The sequence below is a fragment of the Plectropomus leopardus genome, chromosome 4, assembly GCF_026936395.1.
Source record: "Plectropomus leopardus strain MGB_pleo_1.0 chromosome 4, ASM2693639v1, whole genome shotgun sequence".
Taxonomy (NCBI): domain Eukaryota; kingdom Metazoa; phylum Chordata; class Actinopteri; order Perciformes; family Serranidae; genus Plectropomus; species Plectropomus leopardus.
The window spans coordinates 15,929,882-15,957,325 of NC_142179.1; the positions used below are offsets into that span (position 1 = coordinate 15,929,882).

Sequence of the window (27,444 nt, forward strand, 5' to 3'; positions counted from 1 at the left end):
TCATAGCAAAGAAAAACCTACTACATTAAAGAATGAGTAAAGACTTAGCTGCATAACCCAGTTAGTTGATCTTTGGCAACCATCAGCAGATTTGACAACAATTTCCAGAGTTATGTCCTCTTTCTCTGTCTGACATTACTCTTTCCTAATGGAAATGTTTCCACAACTGCTCAATCATAATCCTCCCATTCTGTAAATACTACATCAGTTCTTCCCACTCTGTCACTCTTCCTTGTACTCCCTTTCATGAACCTTTTCCCTTTTCTCTGCTCCTTTCGAGTTAGTCCACAACCATGGGAACTTTCAGTAGGAGGAGGAGGAGGAAGAGGGGGGGGAGCATGAGAGGCACATGATTGGCCGAGAGGCAGGAAACACTCTGACATGATTGGCTGTGATCCTGGGAGCTGTGAGCAGAGTTCCCTCCTTATTCCAGAGAGCATCAGTGAGCAGCGGAGTGGGACTTGCTGTGTTAGAGATGCACACCAGATACTTTTGTTTGTTTTGGTTTCTCTGATTGGGACTCTCAGAGAGCAGAGGACACTGTACGATAGCCAGGAGTGGATAAATAACCTCTTTCTGGAACTTTCTCAAAAAGATATAAAGTAAGTTTTTATTTTACCCTGTTTTCCTATCTGTCACTCTTCTGTAGTGATAACTCTAACTGTAGAACAGCAGCTCCTCTTGCTAAAGACTTACTATTGAAGCAAAAGTGACATCACATAAGAAGTAACACGTCAGTCATTGTAATGACATTAGCACAAATTTGATACAGTGACAACAAATGTACACACAGAGACATTATCAAATCATAAACTCTAAATCACTGCTCAAATTCTTATTTTAGAAGTTACATGTGCAAGTATGTTCAAATGGCATGAGCCTGAGTGTTTGTGTACACATGCACAGGCATGCATGCACTAGATGTAGACATGCACTGGATTACTGAGAGTATGTACTTACATTCTGTGTCTTTGAAGGATGTAGCCTTGTGCTGTAGGGCAAGGGACGGTGCAGTGCGACTTCACGGTGAACAACCTCATCTGCAAACTTGTCACCGCAATGCTTCGCATTGACAGAGGAGCTCAAGGACTCCCCTCCCAAAATCTCCTGGTGTGACTTTCAGGCTGCAGGGTGGTGGTGGCGGTAGTCGGCTATAAATAGGCCTGCTCCAAATTGTGCTGCAGTCACACATAAATTCAGAGGGAACAAGGAATGACACAGTCATTGTTTGTATTTGAGTCGGGAGCACTTTGATCCTCTCAGCTACTACAAGAAATATCGTCTGACTCCAGTATAAACACAGAGTAAAACCTAATAAAGTGAGATAAGGCAGAGATGGCAGACAGCACGTGTCTGTGTGTTTGTTTGAGTAAAAAGTGTTAGCATGTGTCAGAGTTTTCTTGTTAGACTGCCACATGGGGCAGAGCGATACTCGGCACCTCCCCACAAAAGTGATCATCTCTGCTGCTCTGTCAAACAACAACTGCCTTGATTACCACAAAAACTTATCACTTACTTAACAAAGCAGCTTGCTATAGCATAAGGCGGACGACTTTGCGAATTGCGCTCCATACAAGGAGTGGAGCTTTGTCTTGTTATGATGTATACTCACTTGTATGAACACAGGAAGGGTGAGTTTAAAATGTTACATCACATCCCTAGATATAAATTAGACCCAGGAGGATTTAATGTTGAGCCAGATGACCAGCAAACAAACATATGGACCTAGTTATGTTTCACATCCCAGCCCGCCTCTCAGAGGTGGAGACCATGACTCAAATGCTATTTTGTGTTTGTTTCATCAAAACGCCATGAAAGTTCTTCACTTTGTTTTAGTTTGAGGCAATCCAAAGACATAAAGTTAAAAGTTGTGCCAATGACATCAAGTCCAAACAGGCTGCTGTCTCAAGCCTTTTGTTGCCTCAAAGCAGGGGACTCAGCCTGCTGTGTCTAATATCTACCTGTCTGTCAGCCTGCTTGTCTCAGGGCTCCTTTATTGCAGTGTAGAACACAGGCAGCCTTGTGTTGTACCTGACCTCTACTATGCAAATATATATTGTCAGACTGCCAACCAGCGCTGCACTCCACCTCCAAGTGGATGAGTCCGCGAGATGAGAGCTGAACACTGAGTCCATTGTTTCACCTGTGCATCACCTGAGATAGAGGCTGTCGTCACAAGCTGAGACTCTGAACTATACGACAAGAATGTCTGCGCTCTCGTCCTCGGTTCAAGTTCTGTGATGAAGCACCTGCCACACAGAGATCAGACCAAGTTAGATGAGGCTGAAAAATAAATTGCCGCACCAAGTCAACAATGACAGTAAAACGACACAGCCTCAGAGAATACTATTATGGAGCACACATTAAATGTTTAATTCCTAACCTCTGTTTGTATTGTTATTGTCTTGTTGCCCTAGGTCTGTTTTTGAATGAGTGTTGTTGCTTGCCAGTGTGAGTGAATGGGAGCACAGAGTAATGAGCTTGGCTAGATGTACTCTGTGTGTGTGTGTGTGTGTGTGTGTGTGTGTGTGCGTGTGTGCGTGTGTGTGTGTGTGACTGTGTGTGTGTGTGTGTGTGTGTGTGTGTGTGTGTGTGTGTGTGTGTGTGTGCGTGTGTGCGTGTGTGTGTGTGTACTGTACAGAGACAAAAAGCATCTGTGCTGCTCCTGATGTCTTAGTATCAGTCTTCTAAGGAGAGATCTCTGCAGCTGTGTGTGCACGCTCTGAAGGTCCGGCTATAATGATGATCATCTGTAAAACCTATATTTAAAGGGATACTCTGCCAATTTTCAACCAGCTTTGGATCCTAACAATTGTGTGTTATGAACCATTGTAAACCTTTTTATATCTTGGCAGCGTCGAGATCTCCCTGCTCATCTGTCAACTTAACAGGAAGTGGTTACTATTAGAGGTGTAACGATCCATTGATTTGCATCAATACATTGATTAAATAAGCAATGATGATGTAACATCGATGCAGTGTGTAAGCATCGATTCATATCATCCTCTTTCAGGCGCGCCCTTATTTTGAAATTAGCGTGATGATGGCGAGCAGCCAAGAGAAAGATGATGAGGATAGCGCTGTTTACTTGGTAATAAATCATCAGTGTGGACATGTTTTGTTTTTGAGAAACTGCTAGTCAAAAGACAGTGCACTTCATATGTTAACGAAAGTCGTACTGAGGAAGCATGATGTACCTGCCGGGCCACTTCACGTTATGTTAGCTGTTGTGCTTCAACAATGTTGACTGAAAAAATGAGCATGTAGACTGAAAGTTATCTGTTCTGTTTGGAGGTGCAGGGACTTAAACCAGCGGTGAGTAAGTCAAAGCAACCCTAACCCTAACCTTATTGAGATTTACTTTAGTGAAAAGATCTTGTTGTTAATCCAGGTTTTTAGGATGTTGAGAGAAGTTTGTCGTCAAGCCAGTCAGACCTGAAGTTTAAGGAAAAAAGATCATGGTTGAATAAAAATTAAAACATTTTTTCGAGAGAGTGTTTTCAAACAGAATGAACCAGTTTTAATCATTTCCAATTATGTATCGTTGTTATTAGCTTTTTTGGCCAAAAGCAAAGAAAGGGGTGGCAGTTTCTCCTGTAACTGACTGTGTTACATGAGCTGATAATATCGGCCCATATAGATTGCAGGCCCCTAAATTGAATTAAGTCGAAACTGTATCGTGGTAGACTTTGTGATATCAGCAAATAACATATCATTGTCCAAAGTATCGATATAGTATAATATCGTGATGAAACCAGTGATTTACACCCCTAGTTACTATGCTGTTTCCTGTATTCTAAAAATAGAGGCTGAAAAAAACAAAGCAGTACTGATAAAATATGAACCAAAATTCCTTGCCTGTGTCAAAATCATAGACTCCATATGGTAATGGACATAGCTCCATAATGTCACCTATTGGTTTGCTACAATCTGTTGCTCAAAGTGGCCCATCTTTAATTGTGTATAACTTATAGCCTTGATAAAATGTAAATGGGTGGGTTATAAAATGTTAGCCTCCGTACAGTTGATATGAAGATGAGAATTACCTTCATATCAACTTTTCTCTCTGTTTTCCATGCCCATTCAGCACAAATTTCAGTTTGACTCTCTACTGCATACATGGCCCAGTTTTATGTGAGGACCCTCTTTCTTTATATCAGTAAAATGATTCTTTAACATGGGGGGCTATTGGGATTGACCCTTTCATGGATTCAGCCTCATGTGGCCATTCAGGGAACTGCAGGTTTTGGCACTTTGCCGTTGGCTTCATTCTTCAGCCCTTGAGGTTGCTGCTTGGTCAAAAAGGACAATCTTGCCTTATGTCAGCCACAAGCGGGACTCTTTATTGGTCCAGTGTGGCCCAGTGTAATTTGGTAGTTTTCAAATCTCTTGACACAAAGGGAATAGCACAGTACTTTTCCTCTGTTATCTCTGGTCATGTTGCACCAATTTCAAAAACATTTGTTTTTTTCTACTGCATAGACAGCCCAGTTTTATGAACAGACCATTTTTTCAGAAGTGAAATACTTCTTTAAAGTGACAATGTAGACCATAGTGTTTGTATTCAGATGGCTCTGTTAGCTGAAGCAGCTATGAGTGACATAGTGAGTGATGTAGCTTTTATGAGTTTCCAGAGGTGATGGGTCAGGGGTCAACAGTGGTGGACTGCCGTGTTTGGTGCCAACACAGTCAAATGTCAGAGGTTTCCCTGAGCCAGTCATGGCATTTTATAAGTGGGAGCTAACGGAAAATTATATAATTTGCTTCCCAAAGCAAATTCATTACTGTAATAAAGGCAGTGTTTGTTTTCCTCTGTTCTTTTGGCAAGGGAGAGTATGCAAAAGTCCTCTAAAGCTCTTGTGCAGAGGCACTGCAATATACATACAGACACACAGGCATGCACACACAAACACATATAAGCAAGCAATGCCAAGAGCATTTAAGTATGTTTTATTGGAAACTCTGTTCCCATAACAATGAGCAGGAAAGTCTCTTAGGGCTTTTAGAGGCCAATCTGGGACTTTGCTGGTCTATCGTGCTTCAGTTACATTTACTGGGCAGCTTGATTGATTGTAAAAGTGCAGTCCTTTTAAAGACGGGCTTGAAAGGTATTTCCGTCAATTACTTTTACATGTGTTTTTAAGTGACAGGAAACAGGTTTTTGGACTCAAGAATGGTTTGTTGCTTAGGTAAAAGATGTTCCCGGCCGCCAGATGTTTGGCCGCAATGTGACAAATGTGCTGTTTGATATTAAATCCAAGGTTTTTGACTTTTGAACTTAAAATGGAGTCTGTTCGCTTTGCACGTCCTTAAAAGGCAGCGCCATAGGCATGCCTTGAGAACATCCCATGACACATAATGACTTAAACAGACATGTCCATAACAGCATGCAGGAAAAGAGAAGATAAATACATATCTCCGACCTTTTCTTCCTTTGTGTCTTTCTCCCTCTCTCTGTAGTAGAGCCCAATAAACACTGACCTTCAGCACAGCTGGTTGGTATCTATAGGGAGCCAAAACACGTCTTACTATGAAGCCACGGTCATGGTCAGCAGTGGGTTCAGATATAACCTTTAACTGATGTCATGTACACCATTATAAGCAGGGACTGACGAAACAGATGACGGAGATCTCTGCCTATGCAGCAGCATCTGTGTGTGATGACTTTGTTACGTTAGGCAGGAAGAATGACCTCCAAGGGACATGAGAGAGGAGAAGAAGAAGAGAGAAACAGCTGGGGTCTCAAGTTCACATGTACTTCCCTTTCTCCCTGTTACAATGGAAGTCCTGTCATTGTTTTGTCAGCTTTTTTAAATAAATTGCAGCAGCTTACACTACTTTTACAGACACACAGCAAGTGGTCTAAGATCAGCCCTGGCCTGGATTGTGGAGGGAATAGATGGGGGGGTTGCTTGATAATGTCTCCAGAGAGTGATGGTATGCGCTGGTCATCTTTTGGTCATCTCTCACACGGCACATCCTGGTGCTTTATTTAACGAATACAAGATACTTTGTTTTCCTGCGCTGCAGTAAAACTTTCCGTAAACAAGTGTTAAGATTTTCTATCTTTAGACTGGGTCGGGGCAATGTTGCTCTGAAAAACATAAGATGTAGAGAGAGGAGAAAAGAGAGAAAACCCAAATCTTTTGTTTGTCACCGGAGTGAACAGGACAGTATCAAATGCAAAATTTGAAATTTACACCACTTGCAATAGTTTGAGAGTTTTGCAAGTTAAAATCAGCACTAAATGACTGTTCCAGCCCCACCGCAGCGTCTCCAACAGAATTAAGCAACGGGATAGTGTTGCACTGTAACGTATCAACTTGTGTCTCACTGAGAAGTGATTGCGCTGCTTGGAGTAAGCACACACCACAGAGTAATTGGAGTTAAGTGGCTTTGACAGCTAGTGTTTGTGCAAGGAAGGGATGAATAAACATAAGGGGTGGCACGTGGATTTTTAAATTTTTTTCCCCCTGCAACAGGGCCAGAAAGGAGTTGCTTTGGCTTACACCTGATATTTGAATTGAGCCTCACTTTCTTTTGAATGATACCCACACATTGCATATGCTTTCCTGCCAGTTGACAAGACTTCCATTAAAACAAGGGCATTCGGTCAGGTGTCCTACATTATTTGTCAGGTCATGGTCCTGATAAGAGCCCTGCTTGGTGTAGGACACTGTAAATGGAGTAAAGCCAACGGGCTAACATTTAGATCAGGCTTTGCTTGCACCACTACCCGCACATGTAAAACACTCTACTGCAGCTATAGACTGTGCAAATAATGATCGCAGCTATGGTGACGTCACCCATTGATATGTGGACTGCCACTTTGAAGCCTTGACTTCAGTGCTTTGGCTGTCGCCAACATTGTTTTTTTGGGCCAGAAGTGACCATATTTGAAGGAGAGGGTGGAGGAGCAAGGGCTAGATCTCACTGAGAACTAGGGGACACTACCAGCAGACAGCCTGTTGGGATGAACTTACGTGTGTTTTTTTGTTTATTTGCACCTTTTAGATGCCTGTGTGTCCCTTTTATCATCTCTGATATTCAGTGTTTTGGTAGATCCATATAATGCACAGCAGCAGGTGGAGCTCTCCGTGAGTTCTTTTTTCCTCTGCAGCACTTTCTCACTCATGGGATAATTGATCAGTCGATCCTTTCACAGCTGATCAGAACTAATCAATGGATGAGAGGAGCTGTTTGAAGATGTTTGTCAGTGAAAGCAAAGTTTTTGACTCTCAATGCACCATAAATTACCAAAAAGTGTATATATATATATATATATATATATATATATATATATATATATATATATATATATATATATATATATTCCAATGGGGTGTTCAATAACCAGTCCAGCTCTAAAAATCTGGATGTGGAAGCAGATGATTGAGTTGTTGGCAGCCTTCCACAAATAAGTGAATGTAAATGTGTGAGTTAGAAAAAAATCATCACAGGGACAATTGGATGTTGAAATGAGCTATGGAGACGGAAGCCATTTTTTTTTTTGTGTCAGGCTGTAAACATGTTTATTTCCGCTCAAAACTCAGGCATTTTAATACGGGGGACTTACTCTGTTTTTGTGGCACTTCGGCACTGGCTTCATTTTTCAGCCTGGGAGGTTGCTGCTTGTCCGCGACACAAATCCAATGCACATTTTGCAATAAGGCGGTCATTAAAAATACCCCACTCTTTTACTCTGCCAAACTGACTTGGCAACAGTCAGATTATGTTGCATCAGGACAGTTTTTGGAAACATAATCGTGTTTTTCATTGTACTTTCCACTGTAGCTGCACTGAATTATGTTATCCCTGAATTAGGGTGGAGTACATGCTCCCAAAAAACCAGCATGTATCCAACATGTGTCTGCCTACATCAATAGGCAAAAGTGTTTGTAGCTGTTACGAGCTGCCACACTTTAAGGGGGGCTGAAAAGCCCGCTCTCATTAAAAGGGACAAGATGTTTGAATTGTTTAAATAAGGGTATAACACTGTGTTATGCTGCTGGCCTGCAGCTGACTAAAGGACTGTCATTTTATTTTGAGTACTGAGATTGAGAAAAACTTGTCCGTCACAGTGCTGTGGAATTCATTTACGTAACTATTTTCTCTTCCCATCAGCTTCTTGGGAAACGCAACACAGCTTACATCACATTGTCACATTCACATTATCCACGCAGGCTTCATATTTCTCTAATGATCAGAGAGGTATTTTATCTTAAAATCAACAGATAAGTGTGACAGCTTGCATTATCTTTTACGGGTCTTTTACAGGGGTGTCCAAACTTTTTTGAATGAGGTCCAGATTGGATCATGTGAAAATACCTGTTTTTCACATCTTATAAGATTCAAGATTCAGTGTATTTGTCATTTTTCCTTATTTATCACATACCAACATATGCAAACAAAAAGACAAAATGCTATTTTCCCAGCCCATACCAGCACAATGGAAAAGAAATGTTACACGGTGTATCTAGAAACATAATGTTAAAAACAACCCTACTAAAACTAGATCTAAAACTTAGGAATAAATAAAAGTACAGAAGCAGCATACATTTCAGCACAGACATTCAAGTATTTAAATTTGAAGGTACTACATATTTTAAGTGCTCTGTGTATCACATAAGTTTGAAAACAACAACAAAACATACAAAATGAGAGAATGCAACAGTTTAATCTTTTAGTCAAAAAATATTCGATTTGGCCCCCGCTGTCGACTTTATGCTTCTTTGCTGTGGCCATGTCTGCTACCTAACAGTAAAAGTCAGCTGTAAGGTAACGGTTTGTTTCGTCCAGCTTTGCCTGTGTAGTTTCTACTTGCTGCATGTACTTTATGATGGTTCTGCCGTCTTGAGGTGAAAAATGCAAAGTGAACTTGCTTGATAAACCAATAATTTGTGGTGGGTCACATATTTGGAACAACATGCTGCACGCCATTTAAAACTGGTCCACGGGCCACAATCGGCCCCTAGGACAGGCTTTGGACACACCTGTTTTCCACCATCATAACATCTAATCTGCTGAACTTCTTGGTTTATGCTGCGGCTACATTCGCTGCACTTATTGCCAAATTTAAGCTTATATGTGCTGAAGGTCATCTTACTTATGTTATCTCATAAGAGGATGCATATGAGGTGGAAATCTGTCTTTAGATGGTATGTAATTTGTAATTAATTGTAATATTTGTTTGATTGTTGTTCAGCCCTAGATGAAGACCTTAGGGTCAAAACCGGTCAGTGTTTTAATAGGTACAAGGTACATTTATTAAACTTAATTCAAGTGATTTTTTTCCTGCTCCACATTCTGTTTTCATACATCCACATAATTGGCTGACTGAAATAGTTTGACATAAATTAGGCATGATTCACTCGCTATCAAAATGTTTTGAACACAGTCCTTAATGAATGAGACATCATCTCCACTGAGAAGCACACCACATAATCTTGTTGTCGCAACACTACAGTCCCAATAATAGCTCATCATCACTTACAGATGTCTGAAAGTCTCATCATATTATTATCCTCCTCATAATCCCATTTATCTGTTATTCATCCATACATGGACGTGAGATGGGTCCTCACTGAGCACAGATGCACAAAATGTTCCCTTGAAATGAGTTTGTCCTCTTCCTGGTCTCATTTGTCTGCTGGTTCAAACTGGATAAATGCTCTGTGTAGTAACGCGTCGCTCTCTGTTTTGCTCTCTCACTCCTACTGTCTGTTTCTCTCACAACAGTGGGTGGAAGAGCATTCGGTGGAGTCGCAGGGTCTAATTCCATGTGACCATCTAAGGATGTTGGCTCACAGGCCTCGGGCAGACCTAAATTAATCGCATATCTCATAACATGTTGATATGTAGCATAGAGATGTGTGTGCACTCGGCTCTGTCTCATAAATCAGTCAAACAAATGATCAAGTTATACAGAAGCAATGTTTAAAACAATGAAGCGAATATAATTTAATGGATACAGTAGATGTATTATTTTACTGAACGTATGTACAGTATGAGTGAAGTTTCCACTGAAATGAGCTTTTGTGAAGTTCATATAGATTATATACCTATAGTTTAAATAGTTGAGGGCAATCAAGAGTTTGTGATAAATCTGTTCTGCCATTTTTCTTCAAGTCATCAAGACCACACTGACTACCCACTAATTAATGGGGAATTTTTCCTCTGGATGAGGTAGTTGGATAAGCATATCTGCTGGAAAATATTTGGTTTTACGGTTGTCTGTTATTACGTGGACAAAATGCCAACATTTCTCTGCGGTTTGATGCCGTTTCAAACTGGCAAATCTGATCATCGCAGGGGTTCACTGGAGAAATCAGCCCTGCCCTCCTTGTATTTCTGCCACCGGAAATGTTTTTATGAAAACAAGATTACAGATATGTAATCAGCTTTCTGGCTCTCTGCATATAATCCGAAGCCAAACTAAGCCTCAGAGGGTGGGCCTTCTTTACATAACATGAGGAGAAATGAGAAACAACATATCACCTCTGAGCAGCAGAGTTTTGGCAGTCCTTTCTTTAGCTGATTGGTTTGTCCGCTTTGCTTACCTCAACCCAATCTAACAGTCATACAACCTGCCCAGGGGAGGGAGCTCCTCCACTGGCAAAAACATTCACGACACGCAACATCAGTGCTCTGAGTCATATGTTTCAGGACAGCTCAGCTGATTTTAATCGCCCTCTGTACATTTGTGCTTGAATACAGTTCTGTTGAGCGGAGTTTGCGTGGGAGTTATATGATCTCCAGTCTAATGCAAATGTTATGTTATGTAGCCGTGGTTTTGTTTTGCATATGCGAAAGTGCTCGTTTCTAAAACTCAGGGCTGGAGTCAGGAGCAGACTTTGAAGGTAGCATTGTTATCATCTGAGGGTATAAAGGGGACAAAAAAGCCCCAATTAAGATACTGTTCTGCCCTCTATGGAGGACAAAAAAGTTTCAATAAATAAATAAATCTGATAATAAATAAATACAGGAATAAATAAATAAATAGATAAATGTAAAAATAAATACAAGAGTAAAGATAAATATGGAAATAACATATATATATATATATATATATATATATATATATTCCAGGATTTTAGGACATTAGGGACAAGCGTTATTTTTATATTGTTTTTGGCGCTTTATGTATAGTACAAGAACAATTCCCAGAATCACTTTATTTTTTATTGTGACTTAGAAAATGGTTGGGGGGCCACCTGGCAACCTATGGGGGACCAGATTTGGTCCGCAGGCCGTAAGTTGAGTATCACAGCCATAGTGCATAAAAGGGCACAAAATTGAGCTTGTTTATCAAAAAGCTTTGAATAAGAGACAAAAACATTGGCATATGTGCCTAAAGAATAACTCAATACTACCCACAAACATCTTTTTCTGCCCCCCCCCCATTTAAGACAGTCTAGAAATGAGCTGCCACTGCGGATAATTCAGCTTCTTGTCAAAACCTAAATGAAGTTATCAGAGAAAAAGGGCAAGCACATGTTTGTAGCTGCCCATCTGTGATGAGTCAAGCATTGACATGTTAAACTGCTTCATTCAGTGTTGTTTTTTTTTTGTTTGTTTGTTTCAAACCAGTTTTAATCACGGGGTTCATTTGTTTTTGAGAGGAAGAGACCTATGTGGATAATTCGGCTCCAGGTTAAAATTTCCTGAACGATAAACACTGAAGAAATTCTAACCGGGGGATGTTACAGATGTTTGCAATCTGCAATCCTCACTGCTACATGCCACTCACTCCACCTAAATCTTCCTTTAAAATGGAGAAGATGAAGATGTATGGATGTGGTTATATACGTAGCTAAATATAATAGGCCAGTGTTCAGCATTTAGAGTGATTATATAACACTTTGAAAAAAAGTCTGGCTGCTCTTCCATGTGCATTCACATGGAAGAAACTCTGCCTTTCAAAATACTGTGGGAGAGAAAAGGTGTAACACCAACACAGCAGACACGTTCGCAAAAGCTGGAGTGGTTGTGCCAAGGGAAAATTCGTGTCATGCCTTGGGTAAAAATGTTCTAATGTGCTTGGATACAGTGTCAGGGTTTTTTTCTCTGCGTGTGTGTGTGTGTTTGTGCGTGTGCGAACCTCTCACATTAGGACTGTGTGTCGTGAGCGTCACGATAAGCAACAATACATTGGAAGCAAAAACTTTGGCCTGGATTGTTAGATGATGACATTTCAGCACAATCATAATGTCAACCCCTGTACATAAATGCATCAGGCTTTTGCATCTGTGTTTAGTTTGGTGTATTTTTCCAAGCGTATGTATGGAAAAAGGATGGCGAGGCATCCAGTATTAATTACGCTGCCAGTCATTCTCTAACTAGCCAGGTCATTAGAGGGGCAGAAACCACTTGGACTGGGTTTGCCACCTTGGCATTAAAGCGGCATGGCTGTGTTCAGTCAGTCATCAGTGTCCCATATTGAATCACGTCTGTTGAGAGAGATGGAGGCTGAGATTCGCCTCACCAGTGCGTGCCTGCTGTTTTCTGCTGGGCTGTACAGATAGGAGTGAGTCATTCCCAGCTCTGCAGGGCCTACCTCTGCCTTTGGCCTGTGATGTCATTGGGCTGAGTGTGAGAGCAGCGGGATCGTAGACAATGTCTCTTGTGTGAGAGTGGGATTGAAGAGGCTTTCAGTTCAGGACAAAATGAGAAACATACCAGAAATTCTTAAAATTGTGCAATTTTATAACATCAGTGGATTCAAAACAACAATATATATTCTGTTGCATGTTTTTTTATGATACAGAGGACAGCAAAGGTCTCAAGAGAGAGGAGTGAGACATGCAGGCAGAAGCTCTCTGGGGACCTCTGCTGGCACTTTAAAGCAAAGCAGCACACTGTTTTCATGCATATACTCAGATACATTAAATAATATTAATGGTGTTTTTTAATGTTATTTTTGCAGAATGCGCACTGTCATTCTGCTGTTTCTGCAAAACACACACAGATGTGGGTTGTCGTAGAGGCTGGCTTTGTAATTCCCTTTTCACTTCCCTTTCTTTAGTTTAACTGGTCCACAGTGAGCTAAAAACTGGTGCTGATACAAAGGCTTCCTTAATTATGCGTCAGCAATAAGAAGAAAGAAGTAATACAGTCTTGATGGCCCCAGATAACAGTCTGTTTTCTCCATTAAGCCCCTAATCTGGCTCTTTGAACACATCACAGTTAGATATAGAGAAAAAGAGATTTAGTCCATATCTGTAAATATGTGAGTGTAACAATATGATGGGCTGATATCGACCTTATATTGAGGCAGCATAAACAGATTTTTGGAGGGGCCACTTTGGGGAAGGAGTTGGCAAACGTGTGCGCCGCTATGTTCACTAACTTTGTCTGTCAGCCGTTTGATGTTGTGGAGTTAGTGTTAGGGGATTATCTGAGCTTTTTATCTTAAAAAAGGCTGTCTCTTGTGGCTAGAAATAAGGTTTATATGGAAGATTTAAACAAACAGTAAAGCTGGAGACTGTAAACCAAAATAGCGAGCTGAAGTAATCCCGCCATTCATTGACATTATACTTTTTTGATCTTAAAATTAACATGAACAAATACTTAAACTTAAACATGTATTAGGTTATGAAAATGATACTTTAAGGGGGTACTTCAGTGATTTAGTATTGCAGTTCCATTACATTTAGGGACTTACAAGAGTCAGATTTAAAATAAATAAATAAATAATTCAAATAAATAAAAAGTGTCTTTTATTAGATCCCTCCTGCCTGCACCTGGTAAAACTCAAAGTCAATCAAAGCTCCCTTCAGAGCCACAATATATATCTTAAAAATGTTTTCACAGTGACGAAGATCATTGCTTTAAAAGGCATTCAATTAATTAGAGATGAGGCCTTAAGTGATAGAAAAATGTCTGAAATCCGCTTTTCAAAAGTCTTAATATTAATATTATTGATAATGATAATACTACTAATAATTATAACACTCAACACTCATATTTTGTTTGGGACCTGGATTTTTAAAGCAGAGGGTCCACTGTCTGCTGGCCAGCTGTCACTGTACCCTGGATGACACGTGAAGAACATGAAGAAAATTGGCTAACCATAATTTCATGTCATAGCTGAAACCAGAACAAGGCAATAAATACGACGCTCTGTGTATTTTATGCAAAATGTTTTCAAACTTGCCAAAATAGGAATAAAAACAGAGTGCAGGGTGAGAAACACGATATCGTCAAGAAAACCTCCAGCAATTTATGTTCTACCCTTTTCTGCCATGAGACAACATGTAACATGTTTTATGTTACCATAAACATTTGGGCAAATTTTGTTTTTTTTCCCCTTAAGTTTGCTCACTGTAAAATCAGTCTTTTCCAAGTGGCATTTAAGCCTTTAAACATCCTAAATCTATCTTGCCTTTAGCTGTAGGAACCCTGTCATGTGTAAAATACTGTGGGTGGATTGACCTTGAACAGAGCGATTTAATAAGAAAGGTTATAGCTTTATTAGCTGTGATAAATTAATTTTAGGATGAAGAGGCAAAATCTAAAATATGAAAGCTTGAAGGACTTGGTAACCCTCAGGATGTCACAGATTGCCCCATCCTGAGTATTTTTTCATAGTTGCAGGAAGAGGTGGTGAAATTGAAATTGGACAGCAAGTGCAGCCTTTGTTGGTGAGTCCATAATGCCGCTCACTTCTTGCACATGCAAACAACATGTAATTTAACCACATTCATAAAATGAGAAATCAGTAGAGCTGCGTGATAAATAGATTAATTAGTTGTCAACTATTATATTAACCGACAACTAATTTTAAAATCAATTTATCAGTGTAAGTAAAAAAAGTGAAAAATCTACCTAAATGCAGATATTTCTCGATTCTTTACTCCTCTTTGACGCCAAAAAACTAAACTAAGCTGGGTGGAAGGCATCTCAGTTAGTGGAGACAGAGAGCTTTTCTCTGTTGCAGCTCCCATCAGCCTGATGACCCAGACACATGTTTTACATAAAATGCTGCCAGGTGCAGCTTCACAACAATTCCTGCAGCGCTCAGCAGAGGGTTTGAGTTAAAACGAATAAACAAAAGGCGCACAGCAGTTGAACTGACTGATCAAAATAATTCTTTTTGTTTTTTTGTACCAGCTCTGTAGGCTCCCTCATTCAATTATGTGTGTCCACATTTGTTGTGCACTTTAAAATCTGACGTGTTGAATTTATTTTAAAATAATCAAGGAAACCTATTGCCTTGAAAATTTAAGTAACTAAAACTACAACAAAATATAGAATTATTAAATTGACTTGAAATTTAGTTATATACTTAAATTTGTGATACTTTTTGCAACTTAAAAATGAGAAGTTAAGTTGAATCAATAGTTTTATCAACTTCAGTAAACCAAGTTTATCTGTATTCTGCAGGTTGCAAACTAGTCAAGTCATATTTGTATTTTCTTAGACATGATAAGAAAACTGAAATCACTGAGCTCCTAACTTCATCATTAAGTCCTGTTTTTCATAATCAAGTTAAGTCACACTAACTTGGTTTACTGAAGTTGCTAACACTTAAGAAGTTTAAGGTAATTCCGCTTGGATTTGTAAATTGCAACAACTTCACAAAGTGAAGTACAGCAATATTTTGAGTAACTTAACAATTACATATAAAGTAAACATAAATTAAGATTACTAGTAATATTAAATTTCCAACATTATTTTAGGTCCAAGATCAACTTGTCAGATTTTACAACATACCCTAAAACATATGTTAGTCTTTCTTAAACAGAGGCTCAGGGGCCTCAGTTGGTGCAGAATTGGTATATTTTGTTTAGATTTGTCATCTTTTTTAAAAAGGTGTTCCCTCGTTTAAGCGGTGAATGATCCAACACATTCACCGAAGAACCTGGAATGAAAATCACTCCAATCAGAGAGACTTTTACTGAATGCACAGTTTTAAAAATACTCCCACATCTCGTGACCTCAATTTCACAGCACGAAAAGCATAGCAATAACAATATGTGACTCATATTTGGGTCTGCCAGACAATAGGTGGAATATAAGACAATTATATTCAAGGAGCTGGAGGTCTGAGAGCTAATTTACATTTCAAGTAAACGTTATTGTATTTCCATCTCAGGTCCACTTGCTGTGAAATTGTTTTGAGCTGCTACAAAGGGCTCATCACTGTCAACAAAGAGCTACGAGAATGAATGGAAAGGAAATTGAGCTGTTTTTTGCCAGATATGGCAACAGACACTTTCATTTATCCATACTTGAGAGTGAAGCTCCTGCATATGATCAAGTGTACGGTGTTGAAGTATAGAAAGGACCAATCATAATCCCTCCTGAAATAGAGAGTCTGAGCCGAGTGACACGCACATCTGTCATGTGCAGGTTATGTTCAGGTATGTGTGTGTGTGTGCGAGTGTGCACGTTTGAGTTGCCTTTGAGTTTTAGTGCGTGTGATTTTATTTAAGGACTGGTTTGATCGTAGCTGAGTTATGTGATGTATGGATTGAGGGATTGCGGTGACAGTTAATGGTAGTCCTCAGTGTAAAGGACAGGACAAGGTCGACAAAGAAGCACAGCGAGGATCTGATCGTCGCAAGGGAAGTCTCTCCACATGAGACAGTATCCTTTAAGTTATTTGTATCATGTTTTTTAAGTGCAGCACCACTTGGAGGAGCCACTGCTATGTTTCGGCTCACTGAGTGTCTGAGTCTGCTGCTCAACACTGATGCTTATTCTGTATTCATTTATTCCTGCCTACAGGAACCCATCTTACTTCAAAAGTGGTTCAGCAGTGATCTTAAAGCCGCAATCAGTGACCAAAACACAATTAGTAAATCAATAAGATAATAATTTGCGCTGCCGTCTGTAGATAAGTGGAGGAACTCCACGAGGTGGAGAAATCCACTTCATTCAATGTCTTCGAAATGAGACTGATTGGATGGTACATGGTGAGCTTTAGTAAGCATCAAACAAGTGTTGCTGCCTATTTGCTCTGAAAACTCTGTGATGTAGCATATAATGGGTTAGAATTTATTTTAATTTGAAGATGGGGCTTTGCAGTAGCTTTGACTGATTTGTTTATTGATTGCTTCATTTTATGATTTATCATGCGAGATCTACTATTGCGGTTTCTTCCAGTGGCTTTTCTCCACAATATTAGCTCGACAAATTTAGCAATACATGATTAATATGGTCCATGCGGAACTGCCTTCAAAGAGAATAAAAGTGACCGACTATTTCAACAAAGCCACGGCGCCTGTTCATCTCAGCTGATTGAATGGCTACAATAAAAGGCTGAGATACTTTTTGAGCGATTATTCAATAACCAGCTGTGGGAGCTCAACAAGAAAAAGGAGACGTTTCACACAGTAGCTGAAATTTAGAGCACATTAGTCAGCCCTGACCTTCTGCCGCTGTGTGAGGAGAAACCATACCTCAGCTCAATTTTAGCTCACTCCCCTAATGTGATCACACGGGATAAACTCTCATCGCTCTCCTAAAGATGGCAGGAAGTTAATTGAAAAAGCCAACAGAGGATGTATCAAAGGGACAGGGGAAGAAATAGCAACCTGCGGAGGGCAGTTTTCATATCTGGATCTTTCTGGTGAAACCTCACGTAACTAATGCCTGAGCCTAGACAGCAATCAACCCCCTGCGGTTGCACTGTAGGCACACGCCCCGCAACACTGAGCCATCACACACACTGAGACACACAAATGACAAGAGCTTCCTCCTGCAAAACAAAAAAAGACAAGCTCAGTTTGCTTATATGCACAAACACCAGTGTTGCTGACTGGCAGGTCTTACAAGCACCAGTGAGACCAGTAAATTGCCACTGAAGTGTTGCCATGTCTGAAAGAAAAGAGTGCCACGTGAGTTATTCAGTCTAAAAATGTATGTGTGTCACGGAGGGCGCACACGTGCATGAACAGTCCTCACAGCTCAGTTCAGATGACTGTGGTGGTGAAGATTTAGAAAGATTTGTCTGCCGTTTTAATTGAGAATTTGCATGAAAATACTTTTATCCTCTTAGTGCATCTCTCTGAAGCGTGTATAACAAGGTAAATAATACTGACTGGCTGAGATCAAGAGTGTGATGACGTTTATTCATGTATTTCTCCCCTCAGTGTTCTTTGTATCTGCGCCATGTCTCCTGCTGATTCAGTTTTTGCTAAATTAGCCTTGTGCTCTCAAGGCTGAAATCCACATTATTTTTGAGAATCATCATATTTGGGCTCTGGGCCCACCCTGAAGAGACAGCGGGAGATGGAAAGAAGGAGAGTTTATTTCAGTCATTTTAACAGCTCCTTCAAGCCATGACAGACCTTTAGCTGACTTAGAGCTAGTGGGGATCATCTGCAAAGTCGATCATGATGACACTGTGAATTTTTATAAGTGGCCGTTACTGACACAACATTGTGCACTGTGTTCTTGACAGTTGCAAGAGGTCAACTGCATCACCACGTTTAGGAAAGCTCATGTCATTCTGTGTGTTAATTAGAGTTTTCTCAGCCTGTGTTGAGCTCTGTGCACAAGCAGAGAGGTTGTTCTCAAAACTACAGTCTGGACAAATTCAAAATAATTGAATAGGTTTTCCTGGCAGGCGCCGATACAATAGAGGTGCAACTGTGTAGGATGTGTCAAGCACAACATAGCGGTAAAAAGCTTTGCAGACAGCTTAATCATGAGGACTTACATCATTATAACACTTAATGACTGCGGAGGGACGGTAAAATGTGAGACGCCAAGAAATGTTAAAATTTAAAGTTTCATTGTTAAGGGATTTTGGTGGCTGCATTGAGAGAAAAATCAGTTCTTTTCTGAGCCTGTGACTGTGGTTAAGCATAATGGTTCCTAGCAGTTTAACACTTGCAGAGATAGCTGATATATGAGCATAGGTCAAGGCTGTGGTTTGCCCGGAGGTTATTTTGTGCTCTGTGTTCATGGTTATCTGCCTGATGTGCAGATTACACTCTGCTGTTGTACCAAACCCTGCTGCAATTTATTTACAGTGCTGTAAAAATATAGCCAAATTCCAACAGCAATGTAAAGTTTTTTTTAAAATACAGCAAAGCACTGTAATTCTCACTGCTTTTTGGACCCAGTATTAGACTGTCACCTCAAATTTTACTGTAGAATACTGTTAGAAATTTAACTGTAATATGCTGTCAAAGAAATTTATGCTATTGACACTGTAAAATAACAGTAGGATGCTGGTAGCTACATGTAATACGGCCAAATTCTGGCACATTTGTCTCATAATACAGTTAAACTGCTCATCTTGATGCTTTTTGTAGCCAAAATTACTCTGTGCACCCCAAATTCTACTGTACAATACTGTTATAAATTTAATGGTAAGATACTGTTGAAGTAATTTACAGTATTGAAACTGTAAAGTAACAGTAAACTACTGGCAAATACGGCTGCCGGTAGTATACCGTAATTTTAAAGGAAAATTTGATACAGCGTAGACAAGGATATTTTTCCATTGGCTTGTCGTGATCATTTGGTGCGTCCCTCAGTCTCAATGGCACCGTTCTCACCAGCCCAAATGAACAAACCTGAAGGTGTAAATACTTGCAATGCAAACATGATCGGTGTGAAAGAATTTTCCCTGTGGGATCCCCCTTTGATCAACAGCAGGGAGGAGCTAAGTATACTAAGAAACTGACAACAAGGAATGCAGGCGCTATTAATCCCAATGTGTGTATTTTATATGTGCGTGTTTGGTGCAGTGCATATAATCTGGTCTCTATGTACATAGTGCTCTTTCAAAGCAATTTAATTTTGCCAAAGGCAACATCGTGCAAAGCCTGTGCACCATGACCCATCCTCCTCTCCTCTCCTCTACTCTCCTCTAGTCTCGTCTCCTCTCCTCTCCTCTCCTCTAGTCTCGTCTCCTCTCCTCTCCTCTCCTCTCCTCTCCTCTCCTCTCCTCTCATCGAATGAATTTTTCTGTCTGGGGTAGTTACCTGGCTGTCCTGTCACTCCACATCTATTTAGTGGCGATGGGCCTGAGCTGGAGGATTGGAGTAGAGGATAATGTGTTACCCATTTGGCTGATCTCTCATTCAAAGTACATCCAGTAATGTTGATGAGTCCTGGTGGACAGGGATAAAGTGGTGTTGGTGTTGTTTCCAAGCTTGTTGACCATGTAACTGCAGGCTTGTGCGGTAAATGGCACATGGCATGCAAGTATATGTGTTGCTTTTGGAATAGGCTCATAAAAATGAGTTATAGGCCTGGGTATCACTAATATGGAGCACAAACAACCAAAAAATAGTTGCTGTTCTAGGGGATATGCATTATTCAGGGACTGCATACATGCAGTCACACAAAACGTGATCGAAATATACAGAGAGTACACAGCAGGAGTTGTTATAAAAAAAGCAAGACTTAAATGAGGAGTACTGAATTGTGTTCTTACTTTGCTGATACTTCTCGCCGGTCGGTAACAACACGACAAACTCAGACGTGACAGAAATGCCAAAACACAAATAGACTGTCTGTATATGCTTCTATAAAACCACACCAGAATTTGATTATTTACTTTTTGATGTTCTACAGGATTTTCCGCATGTGTCTAAACACTTGACACGCTATGAACTGTTGTGGACATCCAGCTCAGCCCAGTTTGTTTTGGTGTGTTTGTGTGAGAGAGACAGTGAAACAAAGAGAGAGAAGACAGAGACAGGCAGGTGTAGGCTCGCGCGTTATTAGGCCAGGTAAACAGAACAGGGTTGTGTAACTCTGGCTGATAATTCACTGACCTTTACCTTTTACACTCTAATGCATTCTAATAGGCCAGAAGATCCCAGCATGGCTCCTTTCTCACTCACACACACACACACACACACACACACACACACACACACACACACACACGCACACACGCATTGTGTTCCCCCTTCACCACACACACACACACACACACACACGAACTCACGAGTACATGGTTGTCAAGGAGATCAAAGCTTTCATATTCTTGAGCCACAAAACCCCTGGGAGGTGGTGTAAACTTACCTCAGCCTGTCAGGATAGAGCTGTCTAGCCTGAAAACAATAAATAACAAATTTCAAAACTATGTACACTGCATATAAATTCTTCACAGATTTGTACAATCTGTGTTTTTTCATTTCGTTAACACTTAACAAACATGACATAACCTAGCTCAATTTTTAAAAAGAATCCATCTTAGTGTTTGATTTACTTTTAAAGTTCACAATGTGAACATTTTTGGGGATTAGTTGAGATGAGCTGCCTCTTCACAAATGTTTTCTTTTTTTGCTGACTCCGCTTTCCGATGAACTTTGTATGACTGAAGCCTGCCTGTTTTCAGAGGTGGCCCGCACCATGCAAAAGAATGACCGGTCCGGGAACGACAGCCAGCGGGACAGCGTAAGTGAACTCCAACTTTGTCTTCTTGCATTTATATCCAAGGTGTCTGCAGGTAATTAAAAAGTATTAAAATGTCCTAAATTCAACATTATAAATATTAGGCTTCAACAGTCATTAAATAGTTTTAAATTTGATACATTTTTATCTAATTAATTCATCCATCTTTTGAATTTGTTTAGTCAAAATGAGTCGAGGTAATTGTGTCAAAGTCCACATTTCACATTTTACTTTATACTTGGCAAAATGATGAGTAATCTAACACACTCTCATAGCCATAGTCTTACACAAATCCTGCCTCAACATAGGACCATGTATTACTTACCTTTATCTTACCTGCAATGCTTGGATAAAAAAAAGATGGTTTGTCCAAAAATCTGTTTTAAATGTGTTCAAAAACGGTCTTAAAAAGAGAGTCTGATAACTGCAGACACCCTGGTATAACTTTATATCTTTTCCCTCTACATCCTTTTTTCTTTCATCTTTACATTACTCTTTACTTTGTTTTACTTCTTCATATGGAAAACCCATTTTTATGTCTTGATTGTACAACATTATAGATGTAGCCCCATTATGTAAGTGTCTGGGATAATGTCCATTTAGTGGATGTCCCCAATGAGAATGATGTATCTGACATTTTTAGGTTCCATGAATGTTACGTTGTAACAGTTGATTACAGAGCTACTTCACAAAATCTTGTAATTCTCAAGCTCAGTCCATAGACTGCACAAAAATAGAAAAGGTGAATAACATAGCGCTACTTCTGTACATGATACATGTACAATAAAATCACGAACCTCCTCTATTATTTCTTTCTTTAAATGAGTAGATAATTCCGTTTAGTCTTAGCAAAAAATGTACACACATGCATACGTGACAACAAATGATTTGAATGATTTCATCTTTCATATAAATGTCCACTACTTGTAATTTCCTTTCATCGCATATCTCCTACATCACCCATCCCCCACTACAGTTACACCACCATCAACATCTAACCGACAGTATCTGGTTTCTCACACTATGCTGTTGGAGTTGTGTACAAGCTGTTCATCACCCACCACTATCCATCTGGATATAGGCAGTTTCCTGGAAATCCTAACAAACAACCAGAGAGGTCAGAGAGGATGTCTTCAACTAGAGATGGAGCTCGGATAGAGCAGCGGCAGACACTATCGGGCTTATCCCCCCCCGTGCATGAATAAGATATTCAATCATACCCCTCGGTTGTTGACCTTGAGTTGAAGTGCAAACGTAAGGCCAGTGTGCAAGTCTTTCAAATTGGCTGACATCAGAGAGGAAATAGACTGAGTATGCAGATGGAGCATTTCCTCTGCAAAAACTCTCGTGGGAATATCAGCCAAAATATAAATGACAGATCTGAAAAGAGAGAGAGAGCGAAAGACTGTTTCCTCTGCTGCTGTAAATTTGCCACATGGTCCACATTTCTGTGTGAATCATAGTGAAAGATGAGACAGAAATGTCAAAGTGGCCATTAGAGCCCGGGGCTGAGTTTCCCACACATTCCCACATCATCTTGGCGTGTATAGAAACCATATTACCAGTTCTCCAGTTCAAATGCTCATTGCTGTAGCTCCATACTGCACCCAGGGTTCCCACGGTCATGGAAAATCTGGCGAAGTCATGGAATTTCATATTCACATTTTCCATGCCTGGAGAAATAATGGAATTAGTAAAAATTATTGAAAGTTTTGAAAAAACTCATGGAACTTTGTTGTGTGCAATGAAATTGTTACAGTAACCTCCCTAATGTAAGATAATGTCAAATTTATTTTCTGTATCTGTTACTGCAGTACTCAGCATATCGCAAAACATTTAGAATAACGACATTGTATGGAGAACTAAGTATCATGACAATATTGTATCGGTTGTCTCTGGTGATTCCCACCCTTACTGTTGATGTCATGTAGCTCTAATATATATAGCCATTTGACAACATTTTGTTTACCATCACGTGTATTTCTTTATTTTGTCCCTGTATTCATGAGTGCCAGCTAGCTGAAATTAAATTTGAAGAGTTTCAGTCTCATATGTTTAAACAATGCAGGGCAAGTTAGGCAGGAGAAAAAAACATTATGGGTCCTTGAAAATTCATGGAAAAGTTTTAGAATTTTGTCCATGAAAATGGACCCTGCACAACAGTGTTGCAGTAAACAGCATGTGCTTTACTTGATGCTGATGAACTCTTTGTATCTCCTGTGGGGAAACACTAAAGCCAGAGGTCACCAATAAAAAACAAACACCGAAAGACAAATTGCTCAAACTGATGCATAACATTACACTAAAACAAAAAAAAAACATAGTAGACCCACTTGCACAATATTAAAAAGAGCATTAAAAAAAACAACAGCTGCAGGAACAAATGACCTTTGGAAAAAATGGAATAAAACCACTACTGGTGGAACTAAAACTGATTGATGATTCACATTTTCTGTCGTTGACGAGGCAATGAATTTTAAAATTACGCAACTGCACTTCGCTAAAAACATATCTCAGGGAAAAATCATTGAATTTTTCATGTTTGCTCCCTTTGTTGGCAGTTGGAAGTGGGAGTGAGCCGGATTTGTTACCGAGCAGCAGCGAGAGATTCAGCGATGCGAGCAATAATTCATGTCTGATGCACCTGTGATTAATGCCTTCGTCAATTAAGACAGAGTGAGGAGAGCAGGGCAAAGGGGCAGAGAGAAGACACAAGTGTTGCGAGAGACATGGGTGGGACATTGAGAGAGGACAGGTAATTAGAGAGATGAGATGAGAGGTGGGGTGGGCGAGGTTAAGACATGAAGTGAGCGTGAAAAACAAACTGAGAGCAGCAGAGATCTTCCCTCATCATCCCGAGGGGCATATTGAGGTAGAGCAGGGACACAGGCTGCTCTGATGAATACGTTTCGCCAGGCTCTGGGGGGCTGTCCAATCAGGCAGCACCATTGATGAATAGTCATGAGTCACCTTATCAGCGTCACCATGGTTACGCAGATGTGACTGTGGCCCTGTAAATGTGATGAGGGAATAGAAATGGGCCAAACGCCGCTCCGTCTTCTTCCCGCGCACATCTTGATCGCCAATTAGAGCCCAGCAGGGGCACACCCAGGCCATGTGTTTTGGCGTCTCTGGCCTCGAGGATGAGGAGAGCGGGTTTTGAATGAGGTAGATGGACAGGGGGAAGATGATAATGAGAGGTTTAATGCATGGGAAGAGTGCAAAGCAGCAGGTGGAGGAGGGTTTGGATTCAGCTTGAACTATGTGATGACTTAAAATCACATTAATCACCAGTAAAGCCAGCTGACACTCAGCACATACAGGTGAGGGCTGGCAGGATGAGGAGAGGGGAAGTGGATGACAAGATATTAAATGAAAAGAGCCGGGAAATTAAATTGAGGATCAGAGGAGGGGAACATGATCAGAGAGGTGGAAAAGTGACTGAAGGATGAGCAGGACAAGAGACAGCTGCAGGAGATCAAATGCAGAAAAGGGACGAGGGATAATAGAATAAAGGGCTTGGACAACATGTAATGATTTATATAGCACCCTAACTTCTTACACAGACCTCTTAAAAAAAGCAACCATGCTCTGAGGTTCAGTTATATGATGAGCAAAGGTGCCATGGCATTGTTGCGAAGTTCAGAAGCCCTGTTAGTCCGAAAAATGTCCCATTGGACTTGAGGCCCATTTCTCTGACTGCCCCCTATCCCCAAAACAAACTGCTTGGAAGTCCCATTTCTCCAAAAAAACACTATTCCTTCCTTTCATTTTACCAGCAGCATTTAAGCCACAGATTCTGGGTGTCCCTTTGTGGTGTTTGTAAGCGGCGTTGGTCAGCGGTGTGGGTCAGCTGTGTTTGAGCCATGACTCTTATTGAACCTTTGAGGCGCGTGTCAGTAGATTTGTGCCACCCAAAACGGGTCATTTTGCCAACCCTTGGTGGCGTTTCCCAGTGGTGTTTGAGTCACCAATTCAGGGTGTTTTTACCGACCATTTGTGGCATTTCTCAGCAGCTTTTAGCCACCCAAAATGAGTGTTCTTATCAACCCTTGAAGGCGTTTCCCCACAGTGTTTGAGCCACTGATCCAATGTGTTTTTACCAATCGTACATGGCATTTCTCAGCGGCATTTAAGTCTTTGTGGTGTCTGTCAGTAGCATTTGCGCTTCTGTTTCAAGGTCTTTTACTGACCCTCTGTGCCATTTCTCAGCAGCATTTGAGCCACAGATTCTGGGTGTTTTTACTGAACCTTTGCACTGTTTCTCAGTGGTGTTGAGCCACCAATCCCAGATATTTTTCATCGGTCTGTACCTGTTTTCCCAGTGACCTTTGTGTCATCAAACTTTGGTGTGTCAAAACACATTTTTTTCCATATCATAACCAAGTGTTGTGCCTAAACCTAACCACACCTTCACCAGAGTCTTCTGTGGTTTTCTTGATTAACAGAAACATACAATTTGAACTTTTATTCTGGTGATTGGTTTGTCTAACCACAGGGACTGTGAAGTTTTGGAGCAACAGGACTTCAGAATAATAGACAGTCCCCTTCCCTAAACAGCCACTCGTCTAGTTCTTAACACTTTTATAATCCCTTCAGGATTTGAGAGAACCATTAAAGACAGATACCACTTATCTGCAACAACAATAACAAGTCAGCAAGCTTTTCTTTTAATATTTCAGCTCTCTCCACTAATTTTTCACTTAAAAGAACCTTTTACTGCACCCTACACAGCAGAGGCCATTGTTATGAGAAACCTCATAATAGCAGTCATCTTATCACTGATTTGACAGGCGCAGTGCAAACAATGTTAATTGTTTTTGAGCTGCTGATTATCTGCCTGCTTATTTATTTATGAGACAGTGGAGCAATCTACTGCATATTTGAAACATGTAATTAGATTAGCTGGCAGCGCCATACAATGAGGACATAACTCTGGCACTTGGGGAAATCATATGCTGAAACTCAATGGGGCAAATATGTTTTATTTATCTGTCTTTTTGTACGTTTGGGTTTTTTCTGCCTGTTCCGTTGTCTATGGGGAGCATGCACTTAAGGGCATCATTTGCACAAATATAGGTAGGCAGGCTCGATATTTATTTATTCTGCTACACCTTGTGTAAAGAAACATTACCACCTGCTCACCGTTCTCATTTCACAGCCTGTTGACTGCGTTTAAAGTGCGATTAATCTTGCATAAGTTGTTTGGCAGCATGCTCAGTGTGGATGTGGGGTTGATGTATGAAGAGCGGTGTTTGAACTCTGCCTGGGAAGTTTGACATGGAGGATTCATGGAGTCATGAATCATCTGTCCTGTTCGTGTCCCAGATTATCTAGATTCAACTCACGCATGACACATATAGTATCTTTTGTTCTCACTTTCCAATTCTAAAACAATCCAGACACTAATGCTTCATCTTCACAGCAGCTTTATTGTGTGTAGATAGAAAACATCACAAGTGGGCTCCATTTTATCTCTCTATATCACAGCAGTGACCCTGACCCTCTGCACAGAGGAGAAATACGCAGAAAATGTGTTGTGGGATTTAAGAAACTCCAGCCAGTCAGCCACCTATCACTGTTATCTAGCTTTTCTGCATCTGCTGTAAAACTTTCCCCCCTCCCTGTTGGTTTGGACCACCTCCAGGGGATTTTATCTAATTTTTTCATGCACAGACCAGTGCATCACAGAGCCATGGCTTCGGCAGAGGGAGACTCTAGGTCTTGTCCCTGCCAGACATTTTTTCCTCTGCCTCAGGCTACTAAAAGGCAGCTCTTTGAGACAAATAACTTCATCTCCCTCACCTTCAAGATGACACTTCAGTGAACCATTGTTGCTTCCTTATCATCTGTTCGCCTAGTTTTCCAGCACTTAATCTTTTCTCATGTCTTATTTTTGTCATTTCCTGCTGAGATAAATAGAAAACAAGAGGAACTGCGCTACTATTGTGTCCTCTGTTTTTTTTGCCTTTACAAACAACCATATACTGCAATCATGCTGTGCAATTGGACACTTTGTGCAACCTAAAAATTAAATTTATTTGCTGTATTTTTGCTGTCACATAAGAAAAACATTTT

At 40.4% G+C, this 27,444-nt stretch overlaps 1 protein-coding gene across 1 annotated transcript in view; it reads left to right on the forward strand.

Moving 5' to 3' along the window:
- Window positions 1-458: 458 nt before the first annotated feature.
- pde4d (phosphodiesterase 4D, cAMP-specific) overlaps window positions 459-27,444 on the forward strand; it is a 242,955-nt gene continuing 215,969 nt past the window's right edge. The window contains exons 1-2 of the mRNA XM_042487565.2: window positions 459-602; window positions 21,311-21,369. Of these exons, the coding sequence (XP_042343499.1) occupies window positions 21,325-21,369 (45 nt within the window). The 5' untranslated portion in view covers window positions 459-602; window positions 21,311-21,324. The remainder of the gene's footprint in view (window positions 603-21,310; window positions 21,370-27,444) is intronic.